This window comes from Pan paniscus, chromosome 16 (assembly GCF_029289425.2).
Source record: "Pan paniscus chromosome 16, NHGRI_mPanPan1-v2.0_pri, whole genome shotgun sequence".
In the NCBI taxonomy this organism is placed as follows: Eukaryota; Metazoa; Chordata; class Mammalia; order Primates; family Hominidae; genus Pan; species Pan paniscus.
The window spans coordinates 64,891,620-64,907,219 of NC_073265.2; the positions used below are offsets into that span (position 1 = coordinate 64,891,620).

Genomic DNA, 15,600 nt, shown 5'->3' on the forward strand with positions numbered 1-15,600 from the left:
CTCCATAAAGACTGGATTCACATACAGACCAAGGCCCGAGGAAGGGGATGGAGGAGGAAAACTCGAGGGAGACAGAGAAGGCGGGACGTTGGCAGCAAGCCTGCTGCTGTGCACAGGAGTGAGGAGGGGACGCCCAGCCAGCCTGCTGGGGAGGGAGGGCCCTGCTCCAAGACGAAGCCAGACTTCTCCATCACCGCCCCTCGGGGTTTGGCACCACGGGGGGAGATCCTGGCTCCAGGTCTGGGCAGGCAGGGGTGAGGGAGTCTGAGGGGGCTGTGGGATGGGGTGTTCTGGGAGGGCCAAGGCCGGGATGAAGGGCTGTCTCCCCTCATGGGTGTGTATGTGGCGGGGCAGGGGTGGGGTCGTGGCCCACCTGGGGGCTGAATGCCGGCTGTGTGAGAGCATGGACTGGCCAGGTGCGCTTCCCCAGCAGCGGACCCTCCCTGAGGTCACCTGGCCCTCTAGACCTCAGGTCAGTTCCCCTCCCCTCCCCTTGCACCTCCAAGGGACTCCCCGATTTTACTTCCGCCACCAATCTACTTCCAACCCAGCAGGCAGGGCATGGGTGAGTGTGTGCAGGAATGTGGGTCAGTGTCACATGTACACACGTGTGTGGCGGCAAGGCAGGCGAGGAAGGGGTGCGCTGGGTCCCTGGTCTGGCCCCACTGTGGGCCCTGGATACTGAGCCATAACTGGGGGTCCCCTCCCCAGCACATTGGTCTCCCTGGGCTCCTCAGGCAAGGGAGAAGCTGTCTGGTGTGCCTACTCAGGGATGGGCCCCTCTCAAACCTCCTCCCAGCAGACCCCCCAAGGCTCAGCCACCCACACTGAGCTATCACCTTCCCCCAACCCTGTTACTCTGAGGGTAACAAGGGGGTAGGTTACAGGGGAGACTTAAGGTCAGACTAAGGGGAGCGACCTGCCCAGTGATGACACTGGGGTCACCAGGGCCCAGGCCTAGATGGCTCATCACTGGCCATGGTGGGCTGCCTGGGAGACGCTCACACACCTGCAGACCCCTCAGGGCTTACTGCTCTTTAGCGACTCTTCCTGGCTGCTTCCAGACTGGGATTCCATCACCCAGGGCCATCCCCGCGGCCCAAGGACTGCCTGCTCCTCTCCTGTCCCGTGAGCTACCGAAATGCGGACAACAGTAGGTTAGTTCCAAATCCCATGGAGCTTACAACAGCAGCCATCCTCTCAGGAGACACTGCTTTATCCCAGTGGGGTGCTGGAGTGCTAGGCACCTGCTCAGGTGACTGCCTCCACGTCTAAATGCTGCAGAGACCTCTGTCGGGGTCAGGGCAGCACCAAAAACTCTTGAGCCAAGAGACGCACACTCAGGTCAGCTGACCTTCTGTTTAGTTGCCTTTCTGGTCCCTTGCAAGGCCAAGGGGGCCAGGGAGGAAAACAGTTTCCTCAGCTATTGGCTGGGCCCTGACCCTGGTCGCTGGCCTCAGCTACCATCCTCTAACCAAGCGCTTTGAGTCACCCACGTAGAGGGGCATGTGCTGGGGAACATTTCCAGTTGAGGGAACCCGTCTGGAAGATGAGTGGAAGCAGGGGCAGGTGAGGTGGGAGAAGCTGAGCTTGGTCCACAGAGGCTGATAGGGGCTGCGCCCTGGGCTCCCAGCCATATGTCCCAACCCTGGGGCCTTGTGGAGCACAGAGGAAGCAGGAGGGGAAATGAGAGGTTTTGAGGGAAGAAGCAGCCCAGAGTCCACCCAGGCGGGAGGGCTGGGCCGGGGGAGGAGGAAGCGGGGCCTCAATGGTGTCTTTGTGGAAGCCTTGCTGCTCCCCAGGCCTCAGGCGAGGAGGGTGGGGTGGCTGCGGTGGGGAGCGGTTCCAAGAGGCTTTTCCCTGCCTTATAATTTTCCCTCTTGTACAGGGAGATGGGTGGGTTTCCAGGCTCCATCCGTACCCTCCTTTCCCCCACTTTCCTGGCCCTAGAGGACCTGGGACCCTCACCTCAGTGGACCCAGGCTGGGGTAGGGTTTCTGGCAGGGAAGAGGAGAGTGAAGGACCCTCACTTGGCACTGGGCCTGCACAGCCCCCTAGCCCTAGCAGGGCTCCTGGGAGGCATCTCCCATGTTACAGGTGAGGAAACTGAGGCTCAGAGAGGGCAGTCCTCCGTGCTAGCCTGTGGAGCAGCGGCAGAGCTGGGACTTAAGCTCCTGTGGGTGTGGCTCCAGAGCTAGGGGCTGTGGGTGTCAGCAGGGCACATGCACCATGTGTGCACCCAGAGAGACATGGTGGGTTTGCTTGCTGCCTGTGAATTGGAAGTGGAGCATCTGCCAATGGCCCCAGTGGGAGGAGGGTGTGAGAGCTGGACCCCAGCCTGGGGAACACACACTCTTTCCCTTCTTGTCCCCTGGGGACTCTTCTGTCAGGGCCGGGTGGAGGGGGCAGCGAGGAGGGGAGGGAAGCATCTGCTCTCCTTGGGCAGTTTGGCAGCCCCCCCTCTGTGGCTCTGGGGCTGGCCGCATAGGGAGGGCCCTTCGGCAGGGGCTGGCGGGGGATGACTAGGTCCAGAAGCCAGTGATAAGTGCCAGCCCTGCCCACTGGGGACTTGGAGGTCTGGGAGGAGGGTGGAGAGACAGGGGTCTGGGTGGGAGCTGCCCCCAGGAGGCTGAGGGCCAGGCTCTCTCTTGGGCTGTGTCCAGGACCAGGCAGCCCATGGCTCATCTCTGAGTTCCCCTTGGCTCTGGCAGCAGAAACTGCTGAAGACAGGGCTGCTGGGGCGGCGTCTCGGGGCTTCCCCAGCCTGGCGGGCTGGGTCTGGAGATAGTGTGTGAGTTGGGATGGGGGAAGAACAGAGGAAACGGTGACTGTGGGTCTGGACGGCTGCCTGGACCCGAAATCTGGTGGCACAACTTGTGCACAGTGGCTTGTGTGCCTCCTCCTCAGTTCCCCCATCTGAATACAGGGCAGAGGGTGGGCTCACCCCACAGACAGAGTCCACGTCCAGGGCAGATGCCTGGGTCAGGGCTCACACCCCCAGCACACACACAGGGCTCAGAGCCATGTGCTTCCATGCTTTCCCTGGCCTCAGTGTCCCCATCTGTAAAAGGGGACCTGGATAGAGGGACTGACACACATCTGGCCTCTGACCAGCCCAGCAGAGTGGCAAGAGGTGTGGCCACTACCGTGGGTACAGTAGAGCCATCTCTGGCCTAAATGGCCACAGGTCTGGCCAGACTGGAAGCTCTTGAGGACAGGACCAGGGCCCACATCTCCTGCCCAGTGCAGCCAGGAGGCCCATGGACCTGTGATGAGGGAGGTGACGTCAGCATCTAAGGGAACGAAAGGATCAAATGAGATGGCATTTGCCCCATGTGAGGGTTTTTCTATCAGGCAGAGCTGTCCCACCATAGCAAGCCCCAGCACTGGCGGTGCTCCAGCGGGAGGGCATTGCCGGGGGGTGCACCAGGAAACCTCAGTGTCCTTGCTAGTGAAGCTCTGGGCTACCCAGGCCCATCAGAGATCCCGAGACTGAGACCTCTCTTCCTGGGCAGGCCTGGCTCCTCCTGGAATAGGTTCCTGCCTAGCACCCCCACCTGCCAACTGCCTGGAAGCCTGCAGCCTGTGGGCCCCCCTGGAGCTGTGCCCACCGCCACCACACTCCCTCTGGCCCTCCTTTTCTCTCCCGGCCTCAGGCCCAGCCTCTGCTAATGCACCACGTCTCTCTCACTGGCACCAACTCTCCAGGGCTCCAGGCCCACTGCCAGTGTCCCTCAGATGTCCACGGCAGGAACACCCACAGGAACCCCCAAGCCCAACCCCACCCAAAGCAAGGAGGACTCAGTGTCCTCTCCCCTACAGCCGGCTCGCCAGCCCCGTGAAGGCCCGACTGTCCACCTGTTGCTAAGTAGACACCTGAGGGTCGTGCTCAACTCTCCTCCTCCTCCCTCCCCACGGCCACTGCTGATTAATACTCAGGTTCCATCCATCCAGTCCCCAAATTCTCCTTCAACTTCATCTTCCTCTCTTGCTCCCTGGTCCATCCATAAGGCAGCTGGCCACCGTCCTTGGTCTGGCTTAATCAATCTCCTGACTCCCTTTGCTAATAGCAGCCCCAGTTAACCTAAACTGAAAGCCACTCCCTCAGCCTCCCTTGCCTTTGGTGGCTCCCACTGCCCCAGGGTCAGGCCCCCACCCCCGGGTGGCACTGAAGGCCAGGGTGCCCTTGACTCTGCCTGCAGGGTCTCCTGCTCTCTTCCAAGGACACTCCAAGCCTCCGTCTCACTAGACTCTGCACTGACTCCGTGCACACCTAGCAGGGCCGACCTGCTGCCTTCGCTCAGGCTGGGCCTGCTGCTGGGCCAGCTCTTCTCTCCTGTCCGCCTGTGAAATGTCCTCATGTTCTTTCAGGAAAAAAGCCCAAAGCACCTTCTGTGTCCTTGGGGTGCAAAGACACTCGCTGCGGCCCAGGGGGCTGTGCTGTTGTCACCTCTCTCCATTTACCCTGTGAGCCTTGGGGACAAGACTGACCTTGCTTGGGGACAGGAGGTGGGAGGAAAGGAGGGAGGGGCCCACCAGGGCATGAGGGCCATGGGCCCAGTGGGAGGGGCTGCCTCTGGGAGCTCGCCCCAGCCCTCCCCACCTTGTCTTACCTCCAGTCTCCTTTCCAGGCCTCCTCTGCCCTCCAGGGCCCCAGGGCTCAGAGGCAGGGGACTGGACACTATGGCCTGGGAGGGCTCGAGGGACTGCCAGAGCCAGAGACTGCTTTTCTGGGCCTGTGGTGACAGAGTCTGGTGCTTGTTTTTAAAGAAAATAGAATCCGAGCCCCTATTTATAGCCGGAGGCCACAGCCACAGACAGAAGACGGATGGGGTTTGAGGCTTACAGGCCCCTGCTCTAGCATGGACTGGGAGGTGGGGCCATTCCCAGGCCCCCCTGCCCGCCTTTGTCAACCCCCAAGGAAGTGCCTGTGGGATCCTGACACTCCCTGGGACAGGATGTAGCCTGCACTTTGGGGCAGGGGAGGACCTGGTGAGGGGAGCGGAACATTTCTCAGGATTGGTCCCTGGGGCCCAGAGTCCCTTGTGGGAATGGGAGGAGGTGAGGGTCTGTTATGTCTACTGAGAAGGCAGAGAGGGCCCTTGGGACGGGTGGGGTGCTGGCGGCAGGGAGCACTTCTGACTGCCGTGGAACCCGGTAAAGGAGAAGGGAAGGAAAACAGAGAAGGACTGGAAAGATGGGCAGACATACAGAGAGACAGGGTAGGAAAGACAGACAGAAAGAGATGGAGGAACCACAGCCAGGGGTGGGAAAGGACAGAGAGATGGAGAGAGCGGGATGGGGGGATGGACTGAGAGATCGGGGGTGCTCTGCAGCCCGGTTGACCCTGCGCAGGGGCAGTCAGAAGCCGTGAGGGGAGACTGAAGTGTGGCTTCCATCCCATAGAGTCTTCATGGTGCTCCAGGCAGCGTGGTCAGAGTCCGGGTAGAGCCGGTCAGGAGGGAGGAAGCAGGTGTCTCTGTGGCCTCGCCCACCCCCAGCCTCCAGGGTCTAGGGGCTGGAGACCCTCTGTTCCCGGCAGTCTCCGCAGGGAAGGCCCAAGGCCTATTGGAGGCAACTCAATGTTGTGGGGCAGAGCCCAGATTGACCTTGTCACCAAGATCCCCAAGGGCTGTCTTGGGCACGGCCAGGACCTTGAGGGACAGGTCTGGTCTCTGGCTTGCTATGGAGTGAGTTCCCTAGGCCTGGAGGGCTCACAAGCTAAGGCTATGGCCTGGACTCACACCTGCTGCCAGCCTCTATGCAGACCCCTCCCTTGGCTGCGCTTGTAGGGGGCTGTGGGGTAACTGTAGCCTGGGGCATGTGTCATGGAGCCACAAGCAGTGACTCAGACAGTTAAAAAAGGAGTAGCTCTGAGTGGTGACTCAATTGGCTCTGGAGGGGCTGGGTGTGTCTGGCTGGTACAAGATGGGGTGGTCTGGGTTTATTTTTGGCAGGGCGGGGCTGGGGCCAGGGGGTGGAAGATGGGAACCGGGGGTGGAGAGGAGCCGCTGCTCTCATCCCGGGGGGAGCCCCAGGGCTCCATGCCAACTTAGGAAAGTGGCTTTCCAATGCCAGGGAGTCCTGGCAGGCTGGGCTGCTTCTCAGCCCCATTCCAGGCCTAGCCTGCCTTGCTGCTTGGCCCAGGACAAGCAGCTGGCTCTCTCTAGATAGAGGCAGAGGCCCCTGTCCTGTTCCCAAGAGGCTCAAGCTCAGAATTTAGAGCTGACCTAGGAGACTGAAGATTCCACCCAGAGGCCCAGATAGGGCCAGGGGTCTCCCCAAGGCCACACAGCAGGGCCAGGTAGCCCAAGGGCTGTGGCACCATCAGCCAGCTGGCTCAGGTCTCTACAATATCTCGCTGGCCCCAGGGCTGTCCACGGTTGGAGGGACAGCCCCCCGTCTGAGTACCCACCCCTGGAGGGGCTCAGCCAGGCTCCAGATGGGTGGCCAGAAGCACACGGGCCCCAGATGCCCAGAGATGGAACCTCGGCCAGGGGCAGCCACCTGGATTCCATTAAAACATGTGGGTGGGGGGCCTGGCCGGGCCCTGTCCAGGGGTCTGTGGAGAAGAGTCACCTCTACGTGGGTGAAGGCAGTGGGGGCCTGCACAATGGGATCTTGCCCTGAGGGCTCAGGCACAGGCCTGCCCTTGTCCGGGGTCTCTCCAGTGTCCCTGCCCCGAGCTGTGCACCCCACTCTGCAGTCACCTCAGTCACCTCCCCACACCTCCCCCTACTCTGAGCTCACATACACCCATACCCCTGAGGGGTCCTAGCAGCCCAGAGCGGAGAGGGCTGTCCCCTCCCTCAGTCCGGATTTCTGCTCCTTGTGATGCAGCCACCACTGCTTATATCATGAGTGGTGGTAACAGCCCCATGGTGACTCTGGCAGGTGAGCTGTCCCAAGTCCCTGGGCCCTGGCCTCCAGCCCCCACCTCCAGAGAGGGACTCGCGAGGGGTTGGTAGACAGCAGGGAAAAGACAGGCTTCTAGGGTCCCCCGTCCCATAAAAGGTCTTGGGGCCTGCTCATTCTCTTCTCCTCACTCACCTGCTCTGGGGACAGGGGGTTCCTGCTGTGCCCCGGCCCAGTGAGCTCCATCCTAGGGGCTGTTAGGCTTGGGAGAAACAGGCCCTGGGGAGGGCCAGGCAGGGGCTGTCCCTGCTTCTTCTAGCACTGGGAGAGGGGTGTGGGCCTCAGCCCAGTTAGCCACAGAGATGCAGACCCCCACCCCCTCCCACCTTCTGAAGGGTCCTGGGCTGGCAGGCAGCCGCTGGCTGATACCCTCTCCAGAGCCCACCTCTCCTTTTCCATGTCACTTGGTCCCACACAGACTCACGGGGCCACCTCCTCTAGGCCTTTGCGTCGGAATCTTCCTTAAACACTCCTAAGCAGAAGTCCCCATGTTGCCGGGCCACTCCACCCTGGGAAGAAGATGCTAATAGCAGAGTGACTGCAGCTTCAGGAGCAGATGTCCACCGAGCATTGATTCCAGGCAAAGTGTCTTGCTTAATCCTTACAACACGTAAGACGTTGGAATTATTTATCCCCATTTTAGAGAGGAGAAAACTGAGGCTCAGAAAGAGAGTCACTTGCCCAAGGTCATGCATAGAGTGTCAGGGCTGGAATTCAACCTGAGCTCTCTAATGCCGTGTTTCACCACCACGTGCCTGGCCTCCCGCTTCCCTGTGTGGGTTCCCACAGCTCAGGACTCAGAGGAGGGAGAGGTGGGGCCTGGGTCAGGGCTGAGGGGCAGGGGAGGGGCTCCCTCTCAGCTGCTCGCAGACTCCCAAAAAGGGTGATTTGCTCCTCCTTGACCAGGGTGGGAAGTAAGAGTGTGTGTGTGTATCTGTGTCTGTGTGTGTATGTGTCTGTGTGCATATGTGTGTGTCTGTGCCTGTGTGTATATGTCTGTGTGCATGTGTGTGTGCGTATGTGTGTCTGTGTGCATGTGTCTGTGTCTGTATGTCTGTGTGTATCTATGTCTGTGTGTGCCTGTGTGCGTATGTCTGTGTCTCTGTGTGTGTGTGGCTAGGCCTCAGGCCTGCCTGGCTGGACTCTAGCTGCAGGAGAGCTGGTCTGGCCCCAGCAACTGTGCACAGGGAAGGGGCAGGGAGAAGCGGGTGTCGTGGGAATCAGTGTCCTGGTCCCACTGGTATTTATAGCTGCCCCTTCCTGAAATGTGGGTGGGGGAAGGGGCTGCTCTTAGGTGGGAACGGAAGTTCGTCTCCTCTCCCCAGCCCCCTCTGTCTCCCCAGAGAGTGGACTGGCCCAGGCCAGAGGGCCTGCCCTGGCGGGGGAACGAGGCACTGTGTCCTGATTTTGGGGGTTTTCCCTGGGGCTGCTGGCTCGGGGCAGGACACTCTCCTTGCCTACTGAGCAACACTGCGTGTGTGTGAGTGTGTATGTGTGAGTGTATGTATGTGTGTGTGTGAATGTGTGTGTGTGAGTGTGTGTGTGCACACACACGCATGTGCACTTACTGGGTGTCAGGCTGAAGAAGGTCATGAACCGGGGACAGAGGCCAGGTGAGGGTAGGGGAAGAAAGGCCTGTAACCCCACAGAGATGGAGGGCAGGGCCCCAGGAGAGGGGCCATCCAGGTCATGGGTCTCAGAGCAATCTGTGGTTAGAACAGGCTCCTGGGGGTGGCGATACTGGAGCTGAGCCTTGGAGGATGGGGGAAAAGGGAAGGCCGGTTCCATGGAGCAGCTTGAGCAGAAGTGGAAAGGTGCCAGCGGTTGTGGATTATTATCTGATGGCCTAGTTCTATCTGATCAGCCAGTCCGTGGGACACGGGATCACCTTGACCAGGGAGGATGATATATTTGGGGAGAGAAGGACATAGCACGGCACAGTTGAGCATCCCTAACCTGAAAATTCAAAAGCCAAATGCCCCTAAATCCAAAATTTTTGAGTGCCAATAGGATGCCACCAGTGGAAAATCTCACACATAAGAACTTTTTTTTTTTTTTTAGATGAACCCTCACTCACTCTGTCACCCAGGCTGGAGTGCAGTGACGCGATCTTAGCTCACTGCAACATCTGCCTCCCAGGTTCAAGTGATTCTCATGCCTCAGTATCCTGAGTAGCTGGGATTACAGGTGTCGCCAGCACGCCCAGCTAATTTTTGTATTTTTAGTAGAGACAGGGTTTCACCATGTTGGCCAGGCTGGTCTCGAACTCCTGAGCTCAGGTGACCTGCCTGCCTCAGCCTCCCAAAGTGCTGGGATTACAGGCGTGAGCCACCGCGCCTGGCCTCCACACATAAGAACTTAACATAAATTTCTCTCAGGCACAAAATTCTTTAAAAAAAACTATAATGTTACCTTCAGCCTATGTGTATAAGGTGTATATGAAACATAAATCAATCTCATGTTTAGACTTGGGTCCCATCTTCAAAATATCTCACTATATATAACAAATATTCCAAAAGCCAAAAAATTCCAAAATCTGAAACACTTCAGGTCCCCAACATTTCAGATAAGGGACACTCAGCCAGTGTGGAGTGAGGGCCAGCAGGCAGCAGGCAGGAGTGGGAAGCTGGGGCAGGAGAGGCCACACAGCCCCAGGCCTGCTGTGAGGAAGCTGGGACCACCTTCTGCTCCCGGCCTCCAGGCTCCCAGACTTGGGGAAGGACATCTTCCAAGGGCCCTTAGTACCAATCTTCATGGAACCCAATCTATAAACAGGTTTGTGGAGCGGCTCTGCGTGAATTGGGGTGGGGCAGGCGTCCCATATTCCCAAGCTCAGCCGCCTACAGGCCGGCTCAGCTGGAGAGCCCTGGGGTGTGCTGGAGCGCAGTCGGAAAATCCCTGGTTGGCTCAGTGATCTCCACACCCCTCTGGGGGCCAGGCTGTGAGCCCTACAATGGGGGAGACCCCTGAGCAAAGCAGGTGGGATGTGTGCTCCCGGGGAGCTGCTGGTCCTGAGGGTGAAGCTACCCCCCAAACCAGGGCCAAAGAGTAGGGAGCCCTCCCCCTAATCTGCTGAGGACTCACTGTGTGACTCTGAACAAGCAGGCTCCTCTGTCTGAGCCTGGGTTTCCCCAGGATCCATGGGGGGCTGGTCTGGGTTCAGGGGTTTCTGCAGTAAGTTCCGGGAAGGAAGGCAGCGTCACTGACACACCTCAACCTTAGGCCGCGGGAATGCCACACACTGAAGTGTTGAAGCAGGAGCGATGGCTGGAGGCCTGGCTAATGCATGCCAGGGCCGGCAGAGCCAGCGGGCTCCTCCACAGGCTGGGAGCCGGCCTGGGTGTGGGAAGGAGCTGAGCGAGAGGCAGGAATGCTCAACAGGATAGGCACTGTCCCTGATGGGGCCCACCCCTGCCACCAGGCCACCTTGACAGCAGCCCTACAGCTATCGCCCTACATCAGAGACAAAAGTGGCTTCATTGGCAACCCTAGCTTTGTGGGGAGAGGGTTTTTTTGAAGGGGATTTGCTTAGGCTGTGAGAAAGTGGGGAGGGTTTGGAAAGGGAGAGAACGCTGGCTGGTGGGGGATGGGGAGACAGGAACAAACATCTGGAGTCCTCAGGGAGCTGTCTGTCCCTGCAGACCTCTCTCTTTCCCCTGCTGGGGCCTGAGCCCACTGGTGGGTGGTTGTCCACCTGGCCTGATATGGGGAAGCTCGCTGCTGTTGGGGTGAGTGAGAACACCATGGCCTGTGTGCCCAAAGAGAGACCTGAGGCAGTCCCTGCTTTTCTCTGAGCCTCAGTTTCCTCATCTGTAAAATAGGAATGTTGGACAGGTATGGTGGTTCACACCTGTAATCCCTGCACTTTGGGAGTCCCAGGTGGGAGGCTTGCTTGAGCAGGAGTTCGAGACCAGCCTGGGCAACATAGCGAGACCTCGTCTCTACAAAAAATAATTACCCTGGTGTGGTGGCACATGCTTGAAGTCCCAGCTACTCAGGAGGCTGAGGTGGGGAGATCGCTTGAGCCTGGGAGGTTGAGGCTGCAGTGACTGTTTCCTGACCTGCAGGGCTGCTGTGGGGCTGCAGGACTAACAACATGGTTAGTGCACACTATGGGGTGTCCCTGAAGGTAAGAGCACAGCAATAAGACAGCTCTGTCCTCTCCTGTTTGGAGTTATGGACCCTCCTGAGAAGCGGAGAGAGCTAGGAACACTTGCCCCACGGAGGAGCCAAGTACAAAATTGTTCACACAAATTCAGTTCATTCAAAAATTCCTCATACAAACTCAGTAGGAATGGTAATACAGTAAATCTGAAACCTGCCCTAAGCCTGCAGCTGGAGGAAGAGTCTTAACTCTGGAAGGCTCTATTGAACTGACATATGCTGGGGCGGAGGGCATGTTGGAGGCAAGAGGAGAGCTGGATGGGGCGGGAGTCAGGGGGAAAGGCAGTGAAGGAGCAGAGGGACCAGGGAGGGACCAGGCCTCAGTCCCAGGCCCACAGGCCCCTTGTTCATTTGCCCCTGGCCTTGAATAGAAGACACACCTCAGGTGGCACCCCTGTCCCCATCCTGTGCTCACTTCCTTCCCCACAAGCGCCACTGGCCCAGGTCTTTAAGATAGGGAACTTGGAGACAGAGGCAGTAGCCTCTGTCCGGGGCTCCTGGTCCCGGCCACCTCGTCCAGGTCTGTGAGAGTGGCCGTGTGCAAGTGTGTGTGCCCACATCTGTGTGCGCCAGTAAGTGTGGACGTCAAGGCTATTTCCAACTCCCCCTCCCCTGCCCGCCCCTCCTGGGCAGCACGCCCAGTTCCCAGACACAGCCTATACACTTCCTCCGCGAGCTCCACACGCACCCCACTCCCCTCCTGCCGTCATTGACAGCCGCCTGGCCCACCTGGTGTGGCCCACCCCAGGCCCCCCAGGCGGGCAGCACTAAAAGGCCCTTGTTGTCCTGCCCGGGCGGGCAGGCGTAGGGAGGGAGGCTCCGTTACACTTGCTCTAGAACAGTTTTTCTCGAGTCCGGGTGGGCTGGGCCAAGGGCTCTGGCCCCTAGGCCCTGCCCTGCTCCGGAGGCCTGGGGTGGCACACAAGGTGCACACAAGGCTCAGTGCCTGTCCCGAGCACCATCGGTCCCCCAAAACCATCCTCAGAGGCAGCAGGATCTACCCTGCTTCAATTTCTTGTACCTGGTGTCCCTGTGGCCCTGCTCACTAAGATACCCCCATCAGTTCTGAGTCCCCACACAGGTAACACACAAGCCCTCCCTGCCAGGTACTCCCCCACCTGGGTCCCACTTCAACCCCTCACATTCTGCCTTTCAGTCAGCGATGCCAGGGAAGAGGTGTGGGAGCCACCACCCCTGCCTGCCCTGTGCTCACTGTGACCCCCCGACTAGAATGTCACCTCCTTCCTTCTCTGCCTGTCCTTCCAGTATCAGCTCAAATCCAATCTCCCCCAATGCTTGGCTCTCTGCTGGGGCCTCCCATACAGCTCAGAAGGAGCTGGACACCACATCTGTCACCCACACTGTCTCAGTGGCCCAAGCCTAGGCCCCGACGCAGGCTGGGAGCACCCTCGAAGCAGGGCTGGGGGCTCTTCCTGGGCTGCTGGGGTTCTTGGTGGAACTCAGAGTACTTTTCTTCCTCTCTGGGGCCTCAGTTTCCCTCTCTATACAAGTGGAAGATTGGCCCAGATGGCCTCTAGGGTGCTGACTGCCAGGCCCCCTGACCCGGATGCCTCAAATGTTGATGAGTAGAGGGAGAGCCTCCCAACACACCTCATTCGGATACGGGAGGACGAGGGCCTTTGCAGCCAGGGGCATCCGGGAGGGGTGGGAGGGACGCCTTCCTCAGGCAGGGGCTGCCCCTACTGCAGAAATCAGGGCAGGGAGCTGGACCAGGAGTGGTGACAGAGATGGGTTGCTGGACGGGAGTTCTCACACCCCCTCCTCATTTCCGAGTCCTCCTAAAGGCAGGGGATGGTGTAACTTTATAAAACCCCATAGCACCATGCTGCTCTCTTGCCCTAAAACCCTTGTGGCATCTCCTTTGCCAACAGGGCATAAGGCCGTGGGCTTCATTTTGCCATTTAAGGCTTCCGTGCCCCAGCCCAGTGGTTCTCCCTGGCATGTGCTCGAAATATGCCTCCCAGCCAGGCTGCTGGCCTTCCTGTCTCAACACCCCTCTGCTTACGCCCACCTTGGTGCCTCTGAGTCAGCGCCCCTGCCTGGAGGACTGACTCCCTTCCCATCCACCAAGGCTTGGTTTGAGGACCACCCTGTGTCCTGCCCCAGCTTGCCCCCTGCTTTTCTCCCCTCTGTACTTTTCATCCAGATTTTTGCTGTTTGAGATTTAATTTGCCTTTCTGCCTCCTGAATGAGTCTCAGTTCAGCCTCTCAATTTCCTGTGCCCCTGAGAGCCTAGCACCATGCCTGCATGCTGTCAGGGCTAAGAAGGTATTTGAGAATGGCTCTCAGTTGAAGCCCAAGGAGGTGGGGGTACTGGAATCCCTCCTTGGCTGGAGGCTGGGGCCTGAATGAGCTGACCACCCTGGTCACCTTGGATGCTCCCTTCCCATCTCCCTGGCGGCCCAGCCCATCCCTCAGGCCCTGAGATCTTAGGGGATCTGGTCCCTGCAGGAACAGGGAGCCTGGGGATCCAGCCCTGATTCACCCCGCGGGGGTCCTCTCTTGACTCACTTCCCTTCTGGGAACCATGTGATGCCCTCTTTTAGAGCTGGCTTCTCCATCTGAAGGAGAGAAGGGTGTGGCCTGGGCCCTTGTGAAGGAGGCTCAGGCCCTGCCTTTGCTCCATGTTGCTCTTGGGAATGATCTCGAAGGTGTAGCTGAAGCACTGAATCACACGTGGGTAGTGATGATGGATGGGCCCTAAGGCCACAGTTCTTATAGCATAACTAGAGCTGCCTTCGCTGAAGGAAGAATGCTGTCATGTTGGGGTTTCTGGCATCGGGACAGAGAGGGGATATATCCCAGCACTTCTCGGAAAGTGAACTTCCATTCAGCCTCTGCTGGGTCAGGCATCAGTGCTGGGATGAGGAGGTGTGGCAGGGGGTGGTCCAGAGCTATCTGTAGGACAAGCCCCACTGAGGGGCACCAGCTCTCCCTCTAGGAGGCTGAGAGTGGGTAGTGGGTGGGGGGTCCTGCCTGTCACCAACAGGAGGAGGGAGAGGAGAGAATGAAGAGGGGAGGTGGCAGATAGACGGATCTGCAAGGAAGCAAGGGGAGGAGAGAAGGGGCAGAGCTGGGGGGCAGCTGGAGGGGTGTGGGGGTGCTCCTCACAGGGGAGGGCAGAGTGGCTCCTTCCTCGTTTCCCGCCTTATAGCACTCCCCGTTCCTGGCCCAGGGCATCTGAAGCTGGAGGACCCACTTCTCACTGTCGCCGGGTCCCTTTGGACCCCAACATACTCACCCCAAACTTGCCTGGCAAACAAAGCCCGGCCAGCATTGGGGTGGCCCCACTGGTGTCTCAGACAATCCAAACGGGCAAAGCCACGCCCTAGGCAATCCATGCCTGGGGCGCCTGCCCCCGCCCCTAACTGGACAGCCTTGGCTAGAAACCCCATAACCTGAGATAGTGGGGTCCCGTGTCCGCCCCAGGATTGAACCCCTGGCGACCCCAGCCAGTGGTGGAAGAAGCGCAGCCTGCTTGACTCCCGATCTGGGGGCCACTTCTGGCTCCTCCTGTCCCTTTTCCCTCCCGGAGGAACCCCTCTAGTTCCGCCAGGCTGGGTCGGGGTCTCAGGCCCCTCACTCACCCGCGGATGCAAGTCTGGCCAACATAGTCAGGGTCAAAGCCAACGCCAGGCCGGGGGCTGGAAGTGGGGGCCGCGGCCCGGACTGCATCCCGGCGGGCTGGGCGGCAGGACTTGCGAGGAGCCAGCGGAGTCCTGGGAGCTGGGAGCTGAGTGGAGCGAGCGCGGCTCTGCTCCTGGGCGCGGGCCGGCTCCGGGTGTCCGCGCACTTAACTCCGGGGGCGGGGCAGGCGCAGACCCGCGCGCCCGCTCGGGTTTCAGGCTTGGACTCCCCCACCTGCCCCCACCCTTAACCTTCTTAAAGGGCCCGTGCGGGGCTGTTCCTCTCTGGGGCAGGGGTGAGGGGGCCCTTACAGCTGGGCCAGACCCCAGCCCCACCCTAAAGACTTAGAACAAAGTCATAGAGAGGCCCAGACACCCTGAACTCTGGCCCCAAGAGCCGAGCCCGGGAGACCCCCTCAGGGAGGAGGCATGAACTGTCCCAGCCCCTACTTCCCTCCTTTCTGCCTTTGCGGGAGTTCAGGAGACCCCTCCACAGGCACACTCCAGCCTTAGGAGGAAGGACAGACACCAGCCACCCTCACAGGCGGCTTTTGGGCTGCTTTGCCTCGGAGGTCCCCTGGGAACTTCTCCAGACTCCAGAGGCACCACCCGAGGTCCTGTGGGGCACTGCCCATGGCTGCAACAGTGACCTTCTCTGCCTGGAAGGGCCTCACCTCAGTCTCCCTGTCTGTAAGGGAGAGATGTCTGGATTTCCTCGCAGGGCAGAAGAATTCTCAGTCCCGCCATGACATTTGCCTCAAAATAACCTTGCAAGGTGGGTGAGGAGCATCCCCTCCCCCATTTCATGGAGGACGAAAGTGCAGCTCAAGCTGAAAGTGGCTCTTACAAGACTCCAGGTGGAAAGTAGGTCCCT

At 59.6% G+C, this 15,600-nt stretch overlaps 1 protein-coding gene across 1 annotated transcript in view; it reads right to left on the reverse strand.

The window, feature by feature from the left end:
- CSPG4 (chondroitin sulfate proteoglycan 4) overlaps positions 1-15,011 on the reverse strand; it is a 38,652-nt gene extending 23,641 nt beyond the window's left edge. The window contains exon 1 of the mRNA XM_034939157.3: positions 14,688-15,011. Within this exon, the coding sequence (XP_034795048.3) occupies positions 14,688-14,775 (88 nt within the window). The 5' untranslated portion in view covers positions 14,776-15,011. The remainder of the gene's footprint in view (positions 1-14,687) is intronic.
- Between the last annotated feature and the right edge of the window lie 589 nt (positions 15,012-15,600).